At 37.6% G+C, this 19,018-nt stretch overlaps 1 protein-coding gene across 1 annotated transcript in view; it reads left to right on the forward strand.

Annotated features, from left to right (window-relative positions):
- Positions 1 to 19,018, forward strand: part of Dcdc1 (doublecortin domain containing 1) — a 402,846-nt gene that overhangs the window by 148,966 nt on the left and 234,862 nt on the right. Inside the window, exon 8 of the mRNA XM_036186665.1 lies at positions 17,217 to 17,309. Within this exon, the coding sequence (XP_036042558.1) occupies positions 17,217 to 17,309 (93 nt within the window). The remainder of the gene's footprint in view (positions 1 to 17,216; positions 17,310 to 19,018) is intronic.

Consider the following 19,018-nt stretch of genomic DNA (forward strand, 5'->3'; position numbering starts at 1 on the left):
GAGCTGGGAACATCTTGTCATGATTGCTCTGTACCTGCAAATCTCTCAGGGTCAGGAGCACATGTTCAAACAGTTTCAGTAAGCACCTGCCCTGTGCAATTGCACTTAAAATCCCCTGAGTGGGCGCCACTGAAGCTTTTTCGTCCCAGGCGAGTGAGGGGAAATGGAGATTGTTTTCCAGTAACCCTAGTGGGAGGAGTCAGCAAGTTTGGTAAACACTGATTCAGACATTTACAGGGATTTTTCAGTGTGTAATATTTCGTATGGAACCAGGTCAAAATATCAGCTTTGCTTCATTAACTCCTTGATAATATAAAACTTTGCACAGTGCTTTGTAGTTTGTAATGAGTTTTTCTTTTGGGTTTGGTTATTTCATTTGATCTAGTCCCTGGGGATGAACTTGTTTTTATTGGGATAAATCTGCATTAACTGTGAAAATACTACTGGGATAGATCACAGGGGATATTTAGGAAAGCAAATGGTATCGGATGTTTGACACTGGACTAGCATTTGGAAGGGATTAAGATTTAGCAGAGCCAGCTATGGTGCAGCACTTTGGGGGCTGAAGCAGGAGAATGAATTCTGGATCAGTGTGTGCTCCACAGTGAGATCAGGCCAGGCTGGACTCACAGTAAGACCCTTTCTATCCCCTAACCACCACCACCACCACCACCCCAGAAGAAGATACATACTGGACATATACTACAAAAACCGTTCCAATTTTTAATGTCTCTGCTCCTAGGGAGTTTTAGCTAAAGTGTGAACAAATTAGTATTATTAATTTAATTTCACTTGGTGTGCATTTTTCAGTAGTTAAAATGTGGCATTTCAGACATTCAGACATTTATAATGCAAGTTTTCAGTGTTTCCTTTCTTTCCTGTTGAACTGCCTGGATCTGAATTCAGTGATCTTTCTAGAGGGATTCCAAGAAGTTGAAATGGATGTCTTCAGTCTATCCAGTCCTAAGTGGAATAGATAAAGACTAGAATGGTAATTATTTAGGATTGGACTCTAATTTGGTAAAAAGATAAAATATCATCAAGACAGGGGAAGCCAGTTCAAGAGCTTTGTTTACCCAGCACAGGGCTCCAGTCAACAATGCACTATGACAGGCAGGTAGATTTTTTAAGGGTTCTCACCAGGAAAAAATGCAGCCATCCCACAATGTATACATGTTTCAAAGCATCATATTGTACATCATAAATAACCTACAGATATTGTATGTTTATATTTAGTGTTTCACAAAACATGTTATGGCTACTTTTATGATAAAATACTACAATGTCAAATTTTCTACTTTAAATAGAAATTTTCTATTTTTTTTTTTCTGTTTTGGCACTACTGATTGAATGCAGGGTTCAGGCATACCAAATACATAGTGTAACTCTGAGCTCCATATCCAGCCCATAGTTTGTCTCTACAGTTCTGTGGCATTAAAATGTATTCATTGTTTTGAAACCATCATTGCTAAGCCTCTAAGGTATTTTTTAAAATCTTCTCAAAGTGAAATGCTATCCATTAAACACTCTGAATTTGCTCCTTCCTATAACATCGAAATTATAATTCTTTCTGTCTTCATTGATTATTCTACATAAGTCATATGTGTAATCAGTGTATCAGTCCACTTGTGGATGTCTCATTTTGTGTGGTGATTTATCCATGTTTAAAATACATCAGAATTTTCTTCACTTTGTACTGTATAGTATTCCATTACATACATATGCCATGCTTTGTGTGTCCTTGATTCACAGAAAGGTATCTGAGTTGTTTCCATACTTCAGCTATTGTAAGTAACAGTACATCATAGTGTATGGCTATTATTTATTGTTGTTATTACTACTATTTGTGTGTGCATGTGTGTGTATTCATGCATATGTGTGTGTGTGTGTGTGTGTGTGTGTGTGTGTGTGTGAGAGAGAGAGAGAGAGAGAGAGAGAGAGAGAGAGAGAGAGAGCGAGCATGTGTGGCATTCAGAAGGCAGCTTTGTGGGATCAGTTCTCTCCTATCTTTATATGAGTTCAGGGTATTGAAATAGAGGAGACAGACTTCATTGGAAGTGTGTTTACCTGTTGAACCATCGTGCTGGCCCAGTGTGATTACTTCTTACTGAATAAGTTATTCTTTAAAATATTATTGAATCATCTTAATGGATAAACACTTTTCAAGACAGTTGGCAATGTGGGCATGATTGTTGTATTGTTACCTGATAGCACTCCTTTTCTCTCATAAGGTAGTTTAGTTATAAGTATTTATTATCTTCACTTACAAGTCTTGCAATTGGTTGTGCAATCTGTGTAGTGAACAGCTCAGATGCAGTAAGGAAAGGCATAGCTCAGAGGGCTGAAACATACAGGAATCATGGGCATATATGCAGATTTATTCATCTCTTAAAATTATTTATCCACGTCTAGAAACGAGTAAATTTTATCTTGAGCTTTTTATTTCTGTTTTCTCAAATTTCTAGACAGTTTGGTAGCATGTTGAACCCCTTTGGCCTGACCATGTTTCTGAAGCTGAGTGGCTGCATCCTTTAGGCAAAATTTAAACTCTTTACTGAAACAGTTGTTCTGTAGTAACCTGTCTACTCATACTTGCACAGCTCCTGGTACACATCCATCTTCTGTGACTAGTCAAGATTCCAGGCATGTTTCAAGGGATAAAATTTATCTAACATTAAAAAAAAAAAAAAAAAAAGACGGGAAAATGTCTCTTAAATTTTGTGTTAATTACATGTTTGAATGTTTCCAATGAGTAAAATTAGTTACTAAAATAAGTTTTGTTGTTGTTGTTTTTCATGACAGGATTTTTCTGTGTGATAAGCTTAGCTGTCCTGGACCTCACTCTGCAGACCAGGCTGGCCTCAAACTCATAAAGATCTGCCTGCCTCTTTCTCCTGGGTGCTGGGATTAAAGGTGTACACCACCACTGCCTGGTTAAATTTAATTTTTTTAAATAAAAAAATTATAGTGGCTAACACTCAAACCCAGACTCTCCATTTTCAGCTATTTGAATTTGGCTGATTGGTACGTTAGGAGAACATAGCTCACTCCTGCTGGGATGTAGTCTGCACAGGGCTTGTGAAGCCTATTGGGCAAATATAACTGGTCCCATGTTCAATGTAATCAGAAACTTAAAAACAGTTTCACAAATAAACCCTTGTGATTGTTTTAATGCAACATTAGCTTTGAACTTCAGTTAAGTAAATGGTGTTTTCTCTAAGGAATGTTGCTCTTCTCATTAGCAGAATTAAATTACTAACACTACTTTCAATTATTATAGTTGAATTTTGTTAAAAAAAAAAACTATAGAATTTTTTTCTCTTTATGTAAGTTCCTACTTTTTATCCTCAATTTGATTTATCCTCTGCAAAATCTGTATGTTTTCTGCATCTTTCTGTGTGGAAACAGTCAGCCAACTGCTCCAACAGGGAGCCAGCAAAACGTCTTTGGGATGATATAAAAGAGTGGGCCTGCTTTGGAGTCCAGTAGACAAAGGTTCTCAGTCTCAGCTGGTCTAGTCTTATTTTTCTCACCTATAAATGGCAATGATGACTCCTTTTGGAGTTATGATGAAGAATGAGTAATAGACTGTGTAAGATGCTTTGTTAATGAGGTGGCTAAGGACCTCCTTGTCAGCCCATACTTGGTAACATCCACTTCAGAGAATCGTTTCCTGCTGTGGTCCCAGCTTAGGGTAATTCTCTTTGTTGTTCTCCTCAGACTGCTGCTACTTGTTGAGTGCCTATCTTCCTCCTAGGAGGAGGAACCCTCTTTGAGGGCTTGTTGGTCATCGTTTTCCTGGAGGTTAAACATAATCAGTATCCAATTAGCATTTTTGAAGGACATCAGTGATGCAAAGTGCCATGCATGTGACTCAGAGCACCATGAGAACTGAGGAAGATTTGTTTTCATTCTTCAGAAATGACGGCTGAGGAATTGTGGGTCAGGCTCTGCTTTGCTTGTTACAGTGCTTTCTTAGGGATGAATAAGAAAATGTTAAGTATTTAGTTCAGCACATAGGAAGTCCCCAAGTTCTTCTTCCAATGATGGGTGATGAGTGATGAATCTGAAGATCGAACATCCACATAACCAAACTATCTGAACTCCAGATAAAACAAGGAGATGAAAAGTTAAATTAATTTGGTTCCATATACACATATGATGGGTGATGTGACAATCTGTCAAGCTCTAGAATTCCCAGAGTGGCAAGTTTTTGGCTCCATCTATGAGGGATGATCTAGATGAGGTTAACTGAGGTGGAGGAATGTGGGAAGCCACTTAAGGACTGAGACTCCAGTGTGCATAAAAGGAAAGGCATAAAGAAATTCACTTCTGTAGAGGAAGATAAGGAGGTATCACCTTGCTGAAGGAAGTATGTCACTGGTTGAGGAGTTTGAGGTTTCCAAAGATTCATAGCATATAGAGTTAGCTCTTCCTGTTTGTGGATAAAGATGTGAGCTCTCAGCTGCTGTTCAAGCACCATGCCTGCCTGCTGCCATGCTCTCTGTTATGATGGTGATGGACTCCTATCCCTCTGGAACCACAAGCCCGAAGTAAACTCCTCTTTCTATAACTTGTCTTGGTCATGGGGTTTTATTGCAGCAGCAGAAAAGTGACACAGCAGTCTCCATACATGATCTCCGGCTTGAGGTTCTTTACAGGCTGTTTGATCTGCTGCTCGTTGGCCTTGACACACACACTGAACATAAATGTTTTGTCTTCTTTATAGTCAGTCTCATGTCCATGGAAACTCAGTGATGGCACAGTGGCCGAGCTTTTGTTTCTTGGGAATATTCTTCCAAGAGTTTGTGCTGCTTCCAAAGTCATAGTGTTGTGTACCACCAGACTTGTGGATCTTCTCTGTGTTTGTGGGTGGCTTTCCATATTTCCTTCTTGACTTGGAAAGCTTTTGCTTTCATTTCAGATTTGGGGGAGCAGGAGCTGCCTTCTTCACTTTTGATCTCATCTTGTGTGGGTTTGTGCTCACAAACGCAAGTGCCTAGTGCAACTAGAAGAGGATGTTGCATCTCCCAGTGCTGGCATTATAGGCTTTTAGGAGCTGCCTTATGTGAGTGTTGGGAACTGATCTTAGATCCTATGCAAGAGCAGCACGTGCTCTTAACTGAACTACAGAGCCATCTCTCTAGCCCTGAGAAGTATTCTGAAGTATCCTAAGTTTGGTCATTCCTCTGTAAAATGGTATGTTCACAGCTGAGCAATTACATGCTTTATCATGGCTAAGTCAAGTCCATAGCCGTGGTGGCTGAGTGTGTCATGATTGTTATCTGTCCGTCAGGACCAAACAGAGTAGGAAAAGATCAATAACTTTAGTCATTGTAAGGGACTGAAAAGGTGGCTTAGTTAGATAAAGCACTTGTCATTCAAGAGTGAGAATCAGAGTTCAAAACCTCGAACCTGTATAAAATCTGGGCTGGCATGGCTATCAACCTATAATCATAGCACTTGAAAGGCAGAGACTAGTGGGTTCTGTGAGCACCAGCAAGAGATACACCCTCAGTAAACAGAGGAAGATACTCAGGGTCAGTGAGCAATCATTAATGGCTAGGCTCACTATATGAAAGACAAGAAGACACCCAGTACCAACCCTGGCCTCTATATACATATGAACCATACACAACAAATGCACATGTGCATCACACTCATGCACCCACATGCATGTGAACACATGTGCACATGCACCCCTTCCTCCCACCACAGGATGTGATAACAGAATGGAATACAATAAGATACAAAGGAAAATGACAAAGTATCTCACAAAAGGCAATCTGAGAAAGGGTGAGAGAGGACTTTATTAGACAAAGAAGGGGATATTTTTTCCCAAATTACTTTTAGAGGTCACTTGATATCTCAGCTTAGTTATGTTATGCTTGAGCATGTCCTGGTTTGGGTGGTAGGCTATATGGTGACCTTACAAACAGCAACAGTATGTAGAGACTCTAAGTGTCCCATCAGAACAGTTCTCTTTTAGGGAACATGGCTCTGCCCCACCTTCCAGAAGGACCTGTGATAGAACAAAAGAGTTGAAGCATGAAATAACAGCATGCATGTTCTCCTCTTGTCTCCTGTATTATGAAGTCTAGTTTGTATTGTAAATGCAGAGGAACTTTACAGAACACTAGTTATGAAACTAAAAACATGAACAGATGAACAGGGGGAGTGAACTTTTAAAACATTCCTGGTTATGTTGTTAGTTAGTTTACATAAGTCTACATATGAGAGCACAGGTGTGAGCACATGTGTAAAGAAACTGACTTCAAGTGTCTGTCTCTATTGTTTATGTTGTATTTTATGGAAAGAAGGTCTCTGGTTTTTATCACTATGTTAAATGGTCTAGCCAGTGAGACCCAGGGATCTGCCTGTTTCTGTCATATCCCACCGTGCCAAGCTGTTCACAGGGGTACTGGATATCAAAATTCAGGTTTTCATGTTGCACAACCAGAGTTTTACCCACTCTAGTAATGGGAAAATAATAAGTATATGTATTTGTGGGGTACAATGTGAGATATATATATATATATATATATATATATATATATATATATATCATATAGAATGCTTACCTAAAATAGATTGATATATCTATTACTTGCATAATTATCATTGACTACTGGTCAGAATAGTTCCAGCCTACTCTTGGCACTTTTGAAACACACAGTAATGTTATTAACATTTATATATATATATATATATATTATAACATATTATAAAACATAAAAACTTTTTTCCTCCTGTCTAATGTACTTGTATCCTTTAGCTCTTAAGAATCGACTATTAGGTTAGTTCTAATTGTTTAAGTTTTTTTGCAGTATTTTAGTCAAATGTATTTTTACTAATATATAAAATACATATTTCTGGAGTATTGCAATATTTTGTTGTGTCTATGTACTGTGTAATGTTTAAATTAGGAAAAATCTATCTATACCCCCAAACATTTATCACTTCTTCACATTGAAAACCTGTAAACTCCTTATAGCTTTTCAAATCATTTTATTACACTGATAAAAGAGTGCACATGTATGTGTGCACCTGAGAACAATGTACATGTTGAAGACAGATAACAGCTGTGGGGATTGATTCTCTCCTTCCCATGAGGGACCCAGGAACTGAACTTAGCTTATCAGCTTTGGGAACAAGCAGTTCTCTCCTCCTAGTCATCTCACTTTCCTCTTCTAGCTTTTTGGAACAGCACACCACAACATTTTACTCTTCTTTAACTGTAGTTTAGAACCCACTCATCCATTCTCTCTTTCCTTCCTTCTTGTCTTAGTTAGGGTTTCTATTGCTGTGAAGAGACACCATGACCATGGCAACTCTTTTTTTTTTTTTTTTTTTTGGTTTTTCGAAACAAGGTTTCTCTGTAGCTTTGGAGGCTGTCCTGGAACTCGCTTTGTAGACCAGGCTGGCCTCAAACTCACAGAGATCCACCTGCCTCTGCCTCCCGAGTACTGGGATTACAGGCATGTACCACCACCGCCCGGCAAAAAATGTGTAGCCCAGGCTGGCCTCAAACTTGTGATCCTCCTGCCTCTGCCTCCTTCAGCAAATCCTACCGGCGTGCACCACCACAACCAGCGGCAACTCTTTTTGTTTATTATTAAGACAATTTTTCCATTCATTTTACACACCAATCAAAGATCTCCCTCTGTAGCTGGGGTTTTCTCCAGTCCTGCCTTGGTCTGTAGCCACTCAGACCCAAGTAAACACACTGAGACTTATATTACTTATAAACTGTATGGCTGTGGCAGGCTTCTTGCTATCTAGTTCTTATATCTTAAATTAATCCATTTCTATTAATCTTTAAGTTGCCACATGGCTTGTGGCTTGCCAGTGGCAGCTGGCAGTATCTCCTGACTCAACTTTCCACTTCCCAGAATTCTTTCTGCTTATCCTTCCTGTACTATACTTCCTGTCTGGCTACTGGCCAGTCAGCATTTTACTTATCAATCAATCAGAGCAACACATTCACAGCATACAGAAAGACATCCCCAGCACCCCTCTTTCCTCCTCTTGTCCCCCTTTTCCTCCCAATCTACCCCCCACTCCCACCCACAAGAAGGCAAGGCCTCCCATGGGGAGGCACATTCAGTAGAGACAAGTCCAAGCTCTTCTCCCTGCCTCAAGGCTGCACAAAGTGTCCCATCATAGGTGATGGGCTCCACAAAGCCCACTCATGCACCAGAGATGGGCCTTCCAAGCAGATCAAGCTACACAACTGTCTCACCATGCAGAGGGCCTACTCCAGTCCCATGTAGGCTCCACAGCAATTGATTCAATTTTCATTTGAAGATACAACTATTCAAAATCAGCAGCTTGTCAAAGAATAAGACAATAAATACTTTCTGTTAACATAAAATCCATATTTTATATACACTTACATGTCTATGTATATACAAAGAAAAGTTCTTAGTTACTAAATACAAAACTACTAGTATCCCTAAGTACTTATTAATATCTGTATTTATTTCATTAGAACACATTAATAAGTCTCTTCAAAATTAAGAAATAGTCACATTAGTTGTTCTTATTTATAATCATAGAAACAAAATGAAAATTTGGAAAAAAAGACTTTAATAAATTTCAGTGATAATTCTGATAGGCAGTAAATTTCCATCTAGTTTATTTTTTGAATAATAAAAATAAATTCTCCTAGACACACAATTCTAAAAATGCATTTATTTTCTAACTAATTTTATAAAAGTTAGTGCTAATAGAATTATAATTTTAAAATCTTGGCTTTCATAATTTTATGCTTCAATATGAAGGAAAAGTTACAAATATGTCTGTAACTATCTAGCTCCTTCCTCCCCCACTGCATTTAATCTGTTTTCTGATGGAGCCAGGACTTAATTAAGAGTCGTGGATGCTGGAGTTAGACATGCCTGGATCTGAATCCCAGCTCTTCAATTTGCTTTGCCTTTGCTTCTGAGCAAGTTACTTGACCTCCACAAATATCATTTGCACAATCAGCTGAGTGACATAGTGTATCTTGAATGCCAGAGTAGTGTGACAGCAGAACCCAGCCCTCATGTCCAGCTCATCTTTGTTCTCCTCTAGTTCACTTTTCAGAAGCAGTAAATACAGGTAAATGTGATTTTTAAGTAAGAATCAAAAAACCATCCATTGTTGTATATTGGTTGACACTTTCTTTTGTTTTTAAAAGAACATTTAGTAAGCCATGAACAATTTTAAAACCAAATGTGATGGTACTTCTTATCTTTTTATAAATTTTAGGTTTTCCTTTGAACTGTAGTTTATCATCTTAAAAATTATGGTTTGGTTTTTGCAATGATATGGATCAAACCCACAGCTTTACACACAAGCTAGGCAAATATTCTGGTACTGAACAACATCCCCAGATCATTATAATTTCTTTTCCAAAGATGAGATGAATTTAGTCAGGAGGAAGTGATATGGAGTAATTGTGAGCAAACAGAAGAGAATAAAGTAGTCAATTGCTTAGACACATCAGCGGATAATAAGAAATAAAGCAGTAAGCACAGGGCGTCTGCACCTGCAAAGAAGGGAGAGTAGAGAGTGTTGAAAGCTTGAAATAGAGATAAGCTAAGGTGAATAAGACAACAGAGGACCAGAGGACCCCTAAACTCACTGTTCTTAGTCACTGTTGCTAATATTTTGACATATAAATCAGTACTCATTATGTACTGATAATATTTAAGGTCTTGTTTACCTTTCTATACCTAGTTTTTTCACTTGATATACTGTCTCTATCTTCTATTGTTAAATGGAATTAACTAAATGTATTATTGGGTGATACGTAGCATTATTTTAAATAGATGATGATAATCTAGTCTAGGAGCTTAATTCTGAACACTGACATATTACCAGTCATTGAGAATATTTTTCATCCAAGCAGCTAATTTGGTGGTTGGTGTGCATATCTGTAGTTAGTTCCTGCAGAAAAATTCCCAGAGACAGGGTTACTGGATGCAGGATTCTAGTCCTTTCTAGGGCTTGATATCTATTGCCAGATTTCCCTTTGCCAAGCTGTCCTACTTGAGTTTCCCCAAAGTCAATAGTCCTTAAACTCATGAATCCTTACCAGTATTTTAGAAAGTTTGATGAAAAAACACATATCATTTCTTTAGCTTGAGTTCTTCCATTAGTATTAATGTTGAAATTTTTCATATTTACATTATGTGTGTGCACGTGAGTGTGTGCCTGTTTGTGTTTCTGAGTATATGTAGAGTGGGGTGAGTGCACTTGCGCATGTAAGTGCAGAGGCCAGAGGAGGAGGTTAGGTGATCTCTAAGACAGAGTCATGTCTCACTGAACTGCTTCTCAGAAGATATGACCTACACATGACTTTCTCTAGGGACAAGCATTTCCAGTGTCTGGCTTAGTGACTCATCTGGCCTCATCTTGACTGATTGATGGTACCAGTCACTTAACTTGATGTATTCCAACTTACCTATCTCTGACTCCCCCAGTCTCATAAGTAACCAAGAGTCGTTGTTGTTAAATAGAAATGTTACACGGCATTCCTAACCAGGAGAGGATATGTAGACAAAAAGTTAGAACATGGCGATAGAGGCAGGGCCAAGCCTGTGCTACATCCCCTACAGAATTTGAGAGGGCTAGAACTTACAGTTGCTTCCAAAAATAGAAAAGGGAATTTTAAAAGGCAATTTAAAATTTTCAGTTACCAAATCAGCTTACTGTGAAGTATCATGGAGAATTATCTTTTGTATGATTTTATATGAACTGTAACACAACATTACTGATTTAAGATAATTATGTATCCACTGATTATCAAATATTGTGAAGGTTTGGCTTATAAATTCTCTCTTCAGACAAGCTGTCCTCTAGGAGCTACACAGTAGAAAAGAAAGTTTTTCTCAAAAAAATAATGGAAGCATAAATAGGGAGGCCAGGCTATGGAATGTAGTGGATAGCCATCCCAGCATTGGCCTGGAAGTTCCAACCCCCATTGAGGCTTCAGTAATGATCACGCCCACAAGGCGGGGCAGAGGAGGTAGCGGAAGACCAAGTATCAAGAGGAGGTTGCACTCTTGGTTCCGGGACCCTGGACGCAGGAGGTAGACCAAGCAGAGTTCTCCAGAGAACACCGCCGGACTGTGCTATACCTTTGCCAGACCCTGCAACCTACCCCTTCATTTGTAAGTTACCCCACAAAATAAACCTCCCTTTTAACTACGTGGAGTGGCCTTAATAATTTCACCAATAATGGAAGCCTAGGCTGGAATAATTGTCACCATTGCCCAAGATCTCTGAATGGATTTGCATCGTGGCCAGTTTTGAATTGGATTTCTCTCCTTCCCTAAGATGAGAAGTGATATTTGAAATTTTCTCCACAAGGAGACTTTCTTGAGACTATGCTGTAAGAAGTGGGGCTGGGTCGGGACTCAGAGCCCTCAGCCTGGAACTGAATTATGCTGAGACAGCTCTGAGAGCATGGTGTTGAGACACTATAGAACTAAGAATGAGTCCTCCAGTTTCCTCATTATAGTGCTGGGCACTTGACATGTAACCCTCCCTTTTATGTCTGAATTCAGAAATAGGTTAAGTATGGGTTCATGCAAGTGTCTGTCCCCTCTTAGTCTCTGTGAAGCATCCTCAAGTCACATTCAGCCCTGTCTGTGCTGACTGAATCTCCTATGGTCTCATCCTGGCTTACCCCTCAGTCTGAGCTAGACTTACTCATCCCAAAGCTATGTCTAGCCACTTTATCAACTTTACTTAAAGCTAATTTTGTAATACAATTATTAAATGACATTACTATTAATTAATAACAATGCTTCCTATTACCATTTTCTCTTCTTTTCCTGGGAAGCTACTACTTCTTATTGATGGGTTCTCCATCTTGAAACATTCCAATTGTATGTGTTTTTAGTGTTATAGGTTATATATCCATAATTATCTATCTCATACCAAATATTTTTTGGTGCTTTATTGTTTTTTTTTTTCATTGTCCTATTAACCACCTTGTTCTTTGATACTAGCCTGTTTGTGTTTGGGGAAGGTCTGTTACATTCTGTTGCATGATGGAGATAGATGGCATTATCTGACGTGGTTTTCTAAGTTGTGTGTATGCATGAGACTGATGAGATTCAATTAATTTCCTTGCTTACACATACAGCTTTATCTAGTTAAAAGCAGGGAGGGACTGTAGAGATGGCTCAGTGTATTATGGCACCTCCTGACAGTCTAAGTTCAGTCCCTGGGACTCACGTGGTAAAAGGAGAGGAGGCGACTCCTGCAAGTTGTCTTTTGACCTCCACATGTAAGTCATGTCATGCTCCCACCAACCCCCAACAAAATAAATGAGTAAAAATCTTTTGAAAAGAGATTTGACCTAAAAAGGTATTTGGAATGATGATATCAGAGACATTTTTATAATATAATATAAGGACCATTTATTAAATAGATATGCTTGCATTTGTTATTTACCAAAATTAACTATAAACTTTGTGCTTCTTCATAATATTTTATTTTTGAATAAATGGTAGCTATTTAACAAATATCAAGATGAAATTATTAGAATTCTGACAATATTTATATATTTTGAATTTAGTGCATTTTGAACTATAAAGGACCTTTAGTCTTAAGCCAAAGATCATTGGGATTTCCTTATTGAAAGAGTTAAAGTCACTTCTTAAAAGAGTTTTATTACTCTCTACAAAATCTGCTACCTACTGAATACACCTTCTCTTTCATGGATAAAAGAAGTATGTGATTGTGCAAGCATGTGTGCTCACAGGTAGACACACGAGACACACACACACACACACACACACACACACACACACACACACACAACTTTGAAAACTCCATTTGGTTGTCTCAAGAATCAACCTTTCTTTCTGTTTATAGCAAGAACAGATAGAATTCCTTTGACATGCTGACCTGTTCATCAGTTTGATTTTGTGCATTTGAACTCTTCAAACTGTTGCCTGAATGTCAGATTTATCTCTTTTGACAAGTAGGAAATCTAAAGTATCATCCAGACCCAACTTAAAATGCTACAGATTCATTTGTCTCTCAACTCCTTTGCCAAATATTTTTATGTGGCCACTCTTTATCAGTCCCGTTGTCCATTATTAGAAACAAACGATTTAGGCTGACAAAACTGAGAATTTGACTTGGACATCACATTAGGGAATAGTATCTTCCCCTGCTCTTCCTGCAGCCACCTCCTGTTCCCATACATAAATGGCAGCCAGCAATGGTTAGAAACAAAGGCTCTCCCAGCCCCTGAATACAGTGACATTCATTCCGGGAGAAGCAGGGCCAGCTTTTTGAAAGCCGACTTCTTCAGCTCAACAATAACACACAATGAGTTATTGACTTGTTTATATACGGAGTCTTTTCAGTAACTAACTCTGACTCCCACAGTCTGGACAAATGATTGATTTCGTGGTTAGAAAAGGAGAGGGCTCCTGCACTAAACTCTGCAGTGCAGACTATTTTTCCTCCATTTGTTCTAAAACTGAATGGGACCTTATTAAAATGCACTTTCCAAAAAAATACCTGCAGCTGTCCTTTATAACCATGTTTTGTATATATAAATAAGTAATTTGTCCCAGTCTTTTGTATATTAACAGACCATTGGGAAACCTGTCAATATATATGAAGGGTGGTTATCTTATTGTTTATGCTAAACTGTATTGCCTATATTGATCTAAATGTAAACTATGGATCAAATAATGTAGCTATAGATCAATATTTACTGATGAAAACCTTAAGTGAATTCAGCATTCTTACAGGGGCATGCTGATTTATTAAAAACATTCTACACAAGACATATTGTATACTTCATCCTTGCTCTTTAGTTTCCCTTTTGAAATATAAAAGCCATGTGGAAAGCCACAGTTCAGGACCATGAGAGTTTAGTTGCACTAATAGGCTTTTCCCCCTTTGGGTAGAACTTATCTGGAATGTCAGCATGAATTAGGTGGAGAGAGCATGCCAGCTTGTTTGAATTACTGTGATTTTTCTAATGATATTAATAATTTAAATCTAGAATGAAATTTTATAGTTATTTTCTTTTGTAAAATACATTTTATCTATCATGTTAAAATTTTTACAGGAGCTTTATGATTCTCATAAACATACTTCAGAATACTTAAGAGGCATATAACAGAAAGGCAGTCAGCCATTAATGATGTGTAAGAGACAAGATCACTGCTGTTTAGGTTACATTTGTCTAGGAGGTCTTGAGTTTGCTTTTCATTAGAGGATGTCCATAGGAGAGCTCCATGAGCCTACAGGCATTTGACGCATCCTTTAAAAATTAAGCATGCTTTCAGTTACAAAGCCCAAGTGTTATATCAAATTCTGTATCACTAAACTGCTACTTTTAGGTCTTTAGAGATGGACTGATATCTGAACCCTTAATGTCAACCCTTAGTGTTTTAAATAAAATATACTCTGAAAAGTCAAAGATAATAGAAACAATTTTATTAGGTTCTATTGTCTCAGGTATATTTTTGTGGAACTCTTTCCTTTTTTTATTCTGTTTTCTTTTTCATCACTGGGGATTACACAAGGGGCCAAACGCATGATGAGCAAGCCCTCTCCACCAAGATAAATCCCCAGGCCCTTTATAGAAAATGCTCTCAATCCTTTGGTGCCTCCCATGAATTTAGCCTTTTTTGATTGTCTGTGTATCTAACCAGATTTTTTTCCTAAAACATTTCCATCAACTTTTCTCCTCTTTAACCTTCTGTTCTTGGCCAGTCTCTTGATTGATTGTTCTTTTCTGGTTTTCACTAGTTCAGAATGATCCAAACTCTGGCTGGTTACAATGTGCTTTCCTATTAATTTACTACATTCTGAATTGTACAATGAATATGTGAGAAATTTCCCCTATATTTTAAGGGAGCAATATGTGTTTCGAACAAAATGACACTCCCTTACTCTACTTGACAAGGATTTTTGAGTTATACATAAACTTTAGCATTGTTTATGATTTCCACCTTTTCAAGTCTTTATCTTCTTTAATAGAAACATATTATTTTACATATTTGAGATAAGGCAGCAAATTGATGGCATCTAGTTACTTTATTTTATTGTTTTGTCTTAATGAAGAACAGGGACCAGGATAGTCTCATCAAAAGTGGCAGGAGAGAAGAATGTAACTATGTTTGTCATATCTCGGGGCTTGAGAGAAAGATGTCGTTAGCACTGCATATTGTCTTGGGTGAAATCCCAGTCTCTTCATTTGATCCTAATAATTTCCTCTAAATGATTAAATTGAAACATAGCTCTCCTGGAATGGCTTCCCTGTTTCCAGTAAAGACTCCATGTGCTCATTCTCAAGTTTTATCAAACACGCCCTATCTAACACTGTAACATTATGGCTTTTCTTTTATGTTGTTGTTAAGTTTTCCCTCTGCATACACAGATCTGTATAGCGTTTATTTGAAGTTGGGAATTTAATTGAGGTGGTTTCTCCCACGACTGTAGTGCTGTCAGAGGGAAAGAGTTTTCACCTTTTAAAAAGTTACTTTCCTGCTGTTCCAAATGTCATGACCCTGGGAACCTCATTAGAATCCTACCTCTCTGTGTGGTACCAAATGCCTCTGTTTTTGTTTTGTTTTACTTCTCTTAAAACAATCTGACAAACTGTTCTGAATATTCTCTCTCTCTCTCTCTCTCTCTCTCTCTCTCTCTCTCTCTCCCTCCCTCCCTCCCTCCCTCCCTCCCTCCCTTCCTCCTCTCCTTCTCTCCCTCCCTCTCTTCCTTCCTTCCTTTATTTCTTTTTCAATGCTTTAGAGAATAAATAAACTTCATTGGCATGGGACACATGCATATAATCCCATATTTTGGGATGTGGAAGGAAAAGGATTCTGAATACTAGACCAGCCTGGGAAACAAGGCACAAATCCTGTCTTCTAAAGTCAAGGGCTGATGGTACAGCTGAGTAGATGAGTTCTAGTCCCAGCACTGAGGAATAACAGAAAATGTTGAGTTTGAGGATATTCTCCAGTGTCTGTCTTCTATCTCCTTATCACCTGAGATGAGAACTCTCCTGATAAATGATCAATGAGATGTGAGATCAGACTTTGTCTATACAAAGACTTGATATTTACATCTTTAGAGTGTTACACTTCTGTGCTATATTATTACAGTAACAAATATTCATTAGAGAGAGTAATTGTAAAAATAGTTTTATGTGATGATTAAAAATAACAGTTTAACCAATGATTCTCAATCTAGATCAGTTTGGACTTGGTAAACTGCTACTTGCTGGCAAAAATTCAGTCTAACCACCTACTTCTTATTGAAATATAGCTCATTTGCTTATACCTTGTCTTTTTCTTACTATAAGGGACTGCTAATACCCCATTTACCTTCCCATAAAACCTAACCTGTTGACAAACCTTTTTTTAAGTCATCAACTGTAACAACTCTGTGAGTTTGAGGCCAGCCTGGTCTACAAAGTGAGTTCCAGGCTAGCCAGAGCTACAAAATGAGTCCCTGTCTCAAAAAGTATTGTTAAATATTTGACTTCAGAGGGCTCTTTATCAAACTCTTGTTCTGTTTGTTTCTAATTGTGCTGTTCCGTTGAATGAATCTTATTGTGTGAGTTAATCTTCCTTTGATGAAAGTAGTATTTTATTTCCGTAAGATTATTTATAATATGAAATAGGTCACATTCATAATTTTATAAACCAAAGGCTAGAAATAGTAGAAACAGTGTACAAATGGAGCTGGTTGGAGGTAACTGCTGAGCTGTATAGAGACACAATCTTCTGTTATAAAATATTGGAAATAATTTCAGCACAGTTCAGTGTATGAATGAAACTTTTGTTGTACTCCTTGACTTCTTATCCCAACATAATGGCAGCCACCTTATTCTCTTACCTACATTGAATTTTTTTGATGGAAGAGCTCAACCTAATTTTGAAAGTTGTAAATGCTTTAAAAAATCTTAACCAATGTCTAATTGATTAATTGGTAATGTCTAATGTCTAATTGGCAATGTCAACTCAAGACTTTCCCTCCCCATTAGATTTTCCAAGTTGTATATTTTAAAAAGAAAGTTAAAAATTCAGTATGTTAAGTGTTTTTACTATTAAAAAATCATTTCTCTACTTAATCTAAATGAGTTTTTTTCATGTAAACACATCAACATTAATTAAAAATTAGTTGTTTGAATAAATGTTGCTGTTGATTGTCAGAGGTTCATGTTGAATATTTATATCTTTTAGTTGAACTTGATGGTGAATGATCAGAAATCGAAAATCACAGACAAGGCCATTCTTTCGATGACACCAGAGGAATACCAGAAATCACAAGAAGATGTACGGGACTTATTCTGCTAATGATATTGAAATGAAAATGTACAGTGATTTTGAAATTAACTGAAAATTTGGCTGGAGTATTACAGTAAATCAACTCTTGTTAATTCTTAAAAGCTGAGACCAGAAAAAAAAAAAAAGCTGTTCAAAACCGGAAATTATTTTATTGGTGTAGGCACCCTAAAAAATAATATATGCCTGGAAGAACAAATCAATCATGATTTTCTGAAAAATCATGAATGTTTCCCCAGAAAATTTTCAAGTTGCTATATGCTACATGAAAATGAGGTTTACAACATTCCAGAATCAGGAAGTGTAAAGAGTCTTTGAATCTTTGATAACTCTAAATTGTGTTTGTATTAACTAATGTCTAAGGAGAGAATCCTTGCTCTGGATTTTAGAAATGCTAGCGAAGTGATCGTCTATCAAGGGAAAGCCGTAGTTTACAAATGTCAAGCCTAAGCGAGCTAATCATCAGATTCTGCCGGCAATATTGTAATGAAGAACTATTAAATCAGGCCTCCTCTCCAAAGCCCACGCTGGGAAGTTGACAGCGTATTCCATAAATGAAATAATAACACAAAATTGGTGCCAGACAAAGGGGGAAAATGATTTTCATGTCGCTTCCTGGAATGCAAAAGCATTTAATCTTTTAGAGAAGTGGGCATGGATTTGCTAGTCTCTGTGTACTACACTGTGAAGAATAAATCTATAACCAATGTAAAGGATAAGAAAATATATACATTTAAAGAATAAACTTTCTATATAAATTTAACCAACTTGAACATTGGTTCTAAGTAATCTATCCAAAGTTTAAGGTTTTAGAATTTTTTTAATCTTAATGACTGTATCATCCTTTCTGACTATATATTTCATAGCATAGCAGATGACCAATAAGGTGTATCAAATTTTCTGCATGAATTCAACTCTTAGGTGAAAATGTAGTACTATTAGGGACATATATATTCAGTACTAAAGATGACATTGTGAGCATTGATTAGAATACTTATTAGTGAATATTTTTTAAAAACATAACTGTGACTATTTTCTCCAATGCAACAAATAACATTTTATAGATTTAAGTTATAGTTTTGGCTCCTTCCACTGAAGAGTTACAGGGTAAATGACTAGGCTGCCAGTTATAAATTGAAAAATAATATTATTCCTTCTACTGGCTGGTTTTGTGTGTCAACTTGACACAAGCTAAAGTCATCAGAGAGGAAGGAGCCTCAGTTGAGGAAATGCCTTTATGAGATCCAGCTGTTAGTGACCAATGGGAAAGGGCCCAGCCCCTCCTGGGTGGTGCTATTCCTGGGCTGGTGGTCCTGGGTTCTATAAGAAAGCAGGCTGAGCAAGCCATGAGGAGCAAACCAGTAAGCAACTCCCCTCCGTGGCCTCTGCATCAGCTCCTGCCTCCAGGTTCCAGCCCTGCTTGTGTTCCTGTTCTGATTTCTTACAATGATGACCTATAATCCGGAAGTGTAAGTCGGAGAAATCCTTTTCTCCCCAACTTGCCTTTTTGGTCGTAGATTTCACCGCAGCAATAGAAACCCCAGCTAAGACATTCTTCTACATGTTTTACACATGTTTAACCAGATTTGGAGAGATTTTAATCTAAATGATAGATTGTTTTCTTAAGTATAATTAGGTTTGCCCTTTGATGTATATTTTTAATCATCGTATGTGTGTGCATGTTTGTAGGTTTGTGTGAG

This window comes from Onychomys torridus, chromosome 4, assembly GCF_903995425.1.
Source record: "Onychomys torridus chromosome 4, mOncTor1.1, whole genome shotgun sequence".
In the NCBI taxonomy this organism is placed as follows: Eukaryota; Metazoa; Chordata; class Mammalia; order Rodentia; family Cricetidae; genus Onychomys; species Onychomys torridus.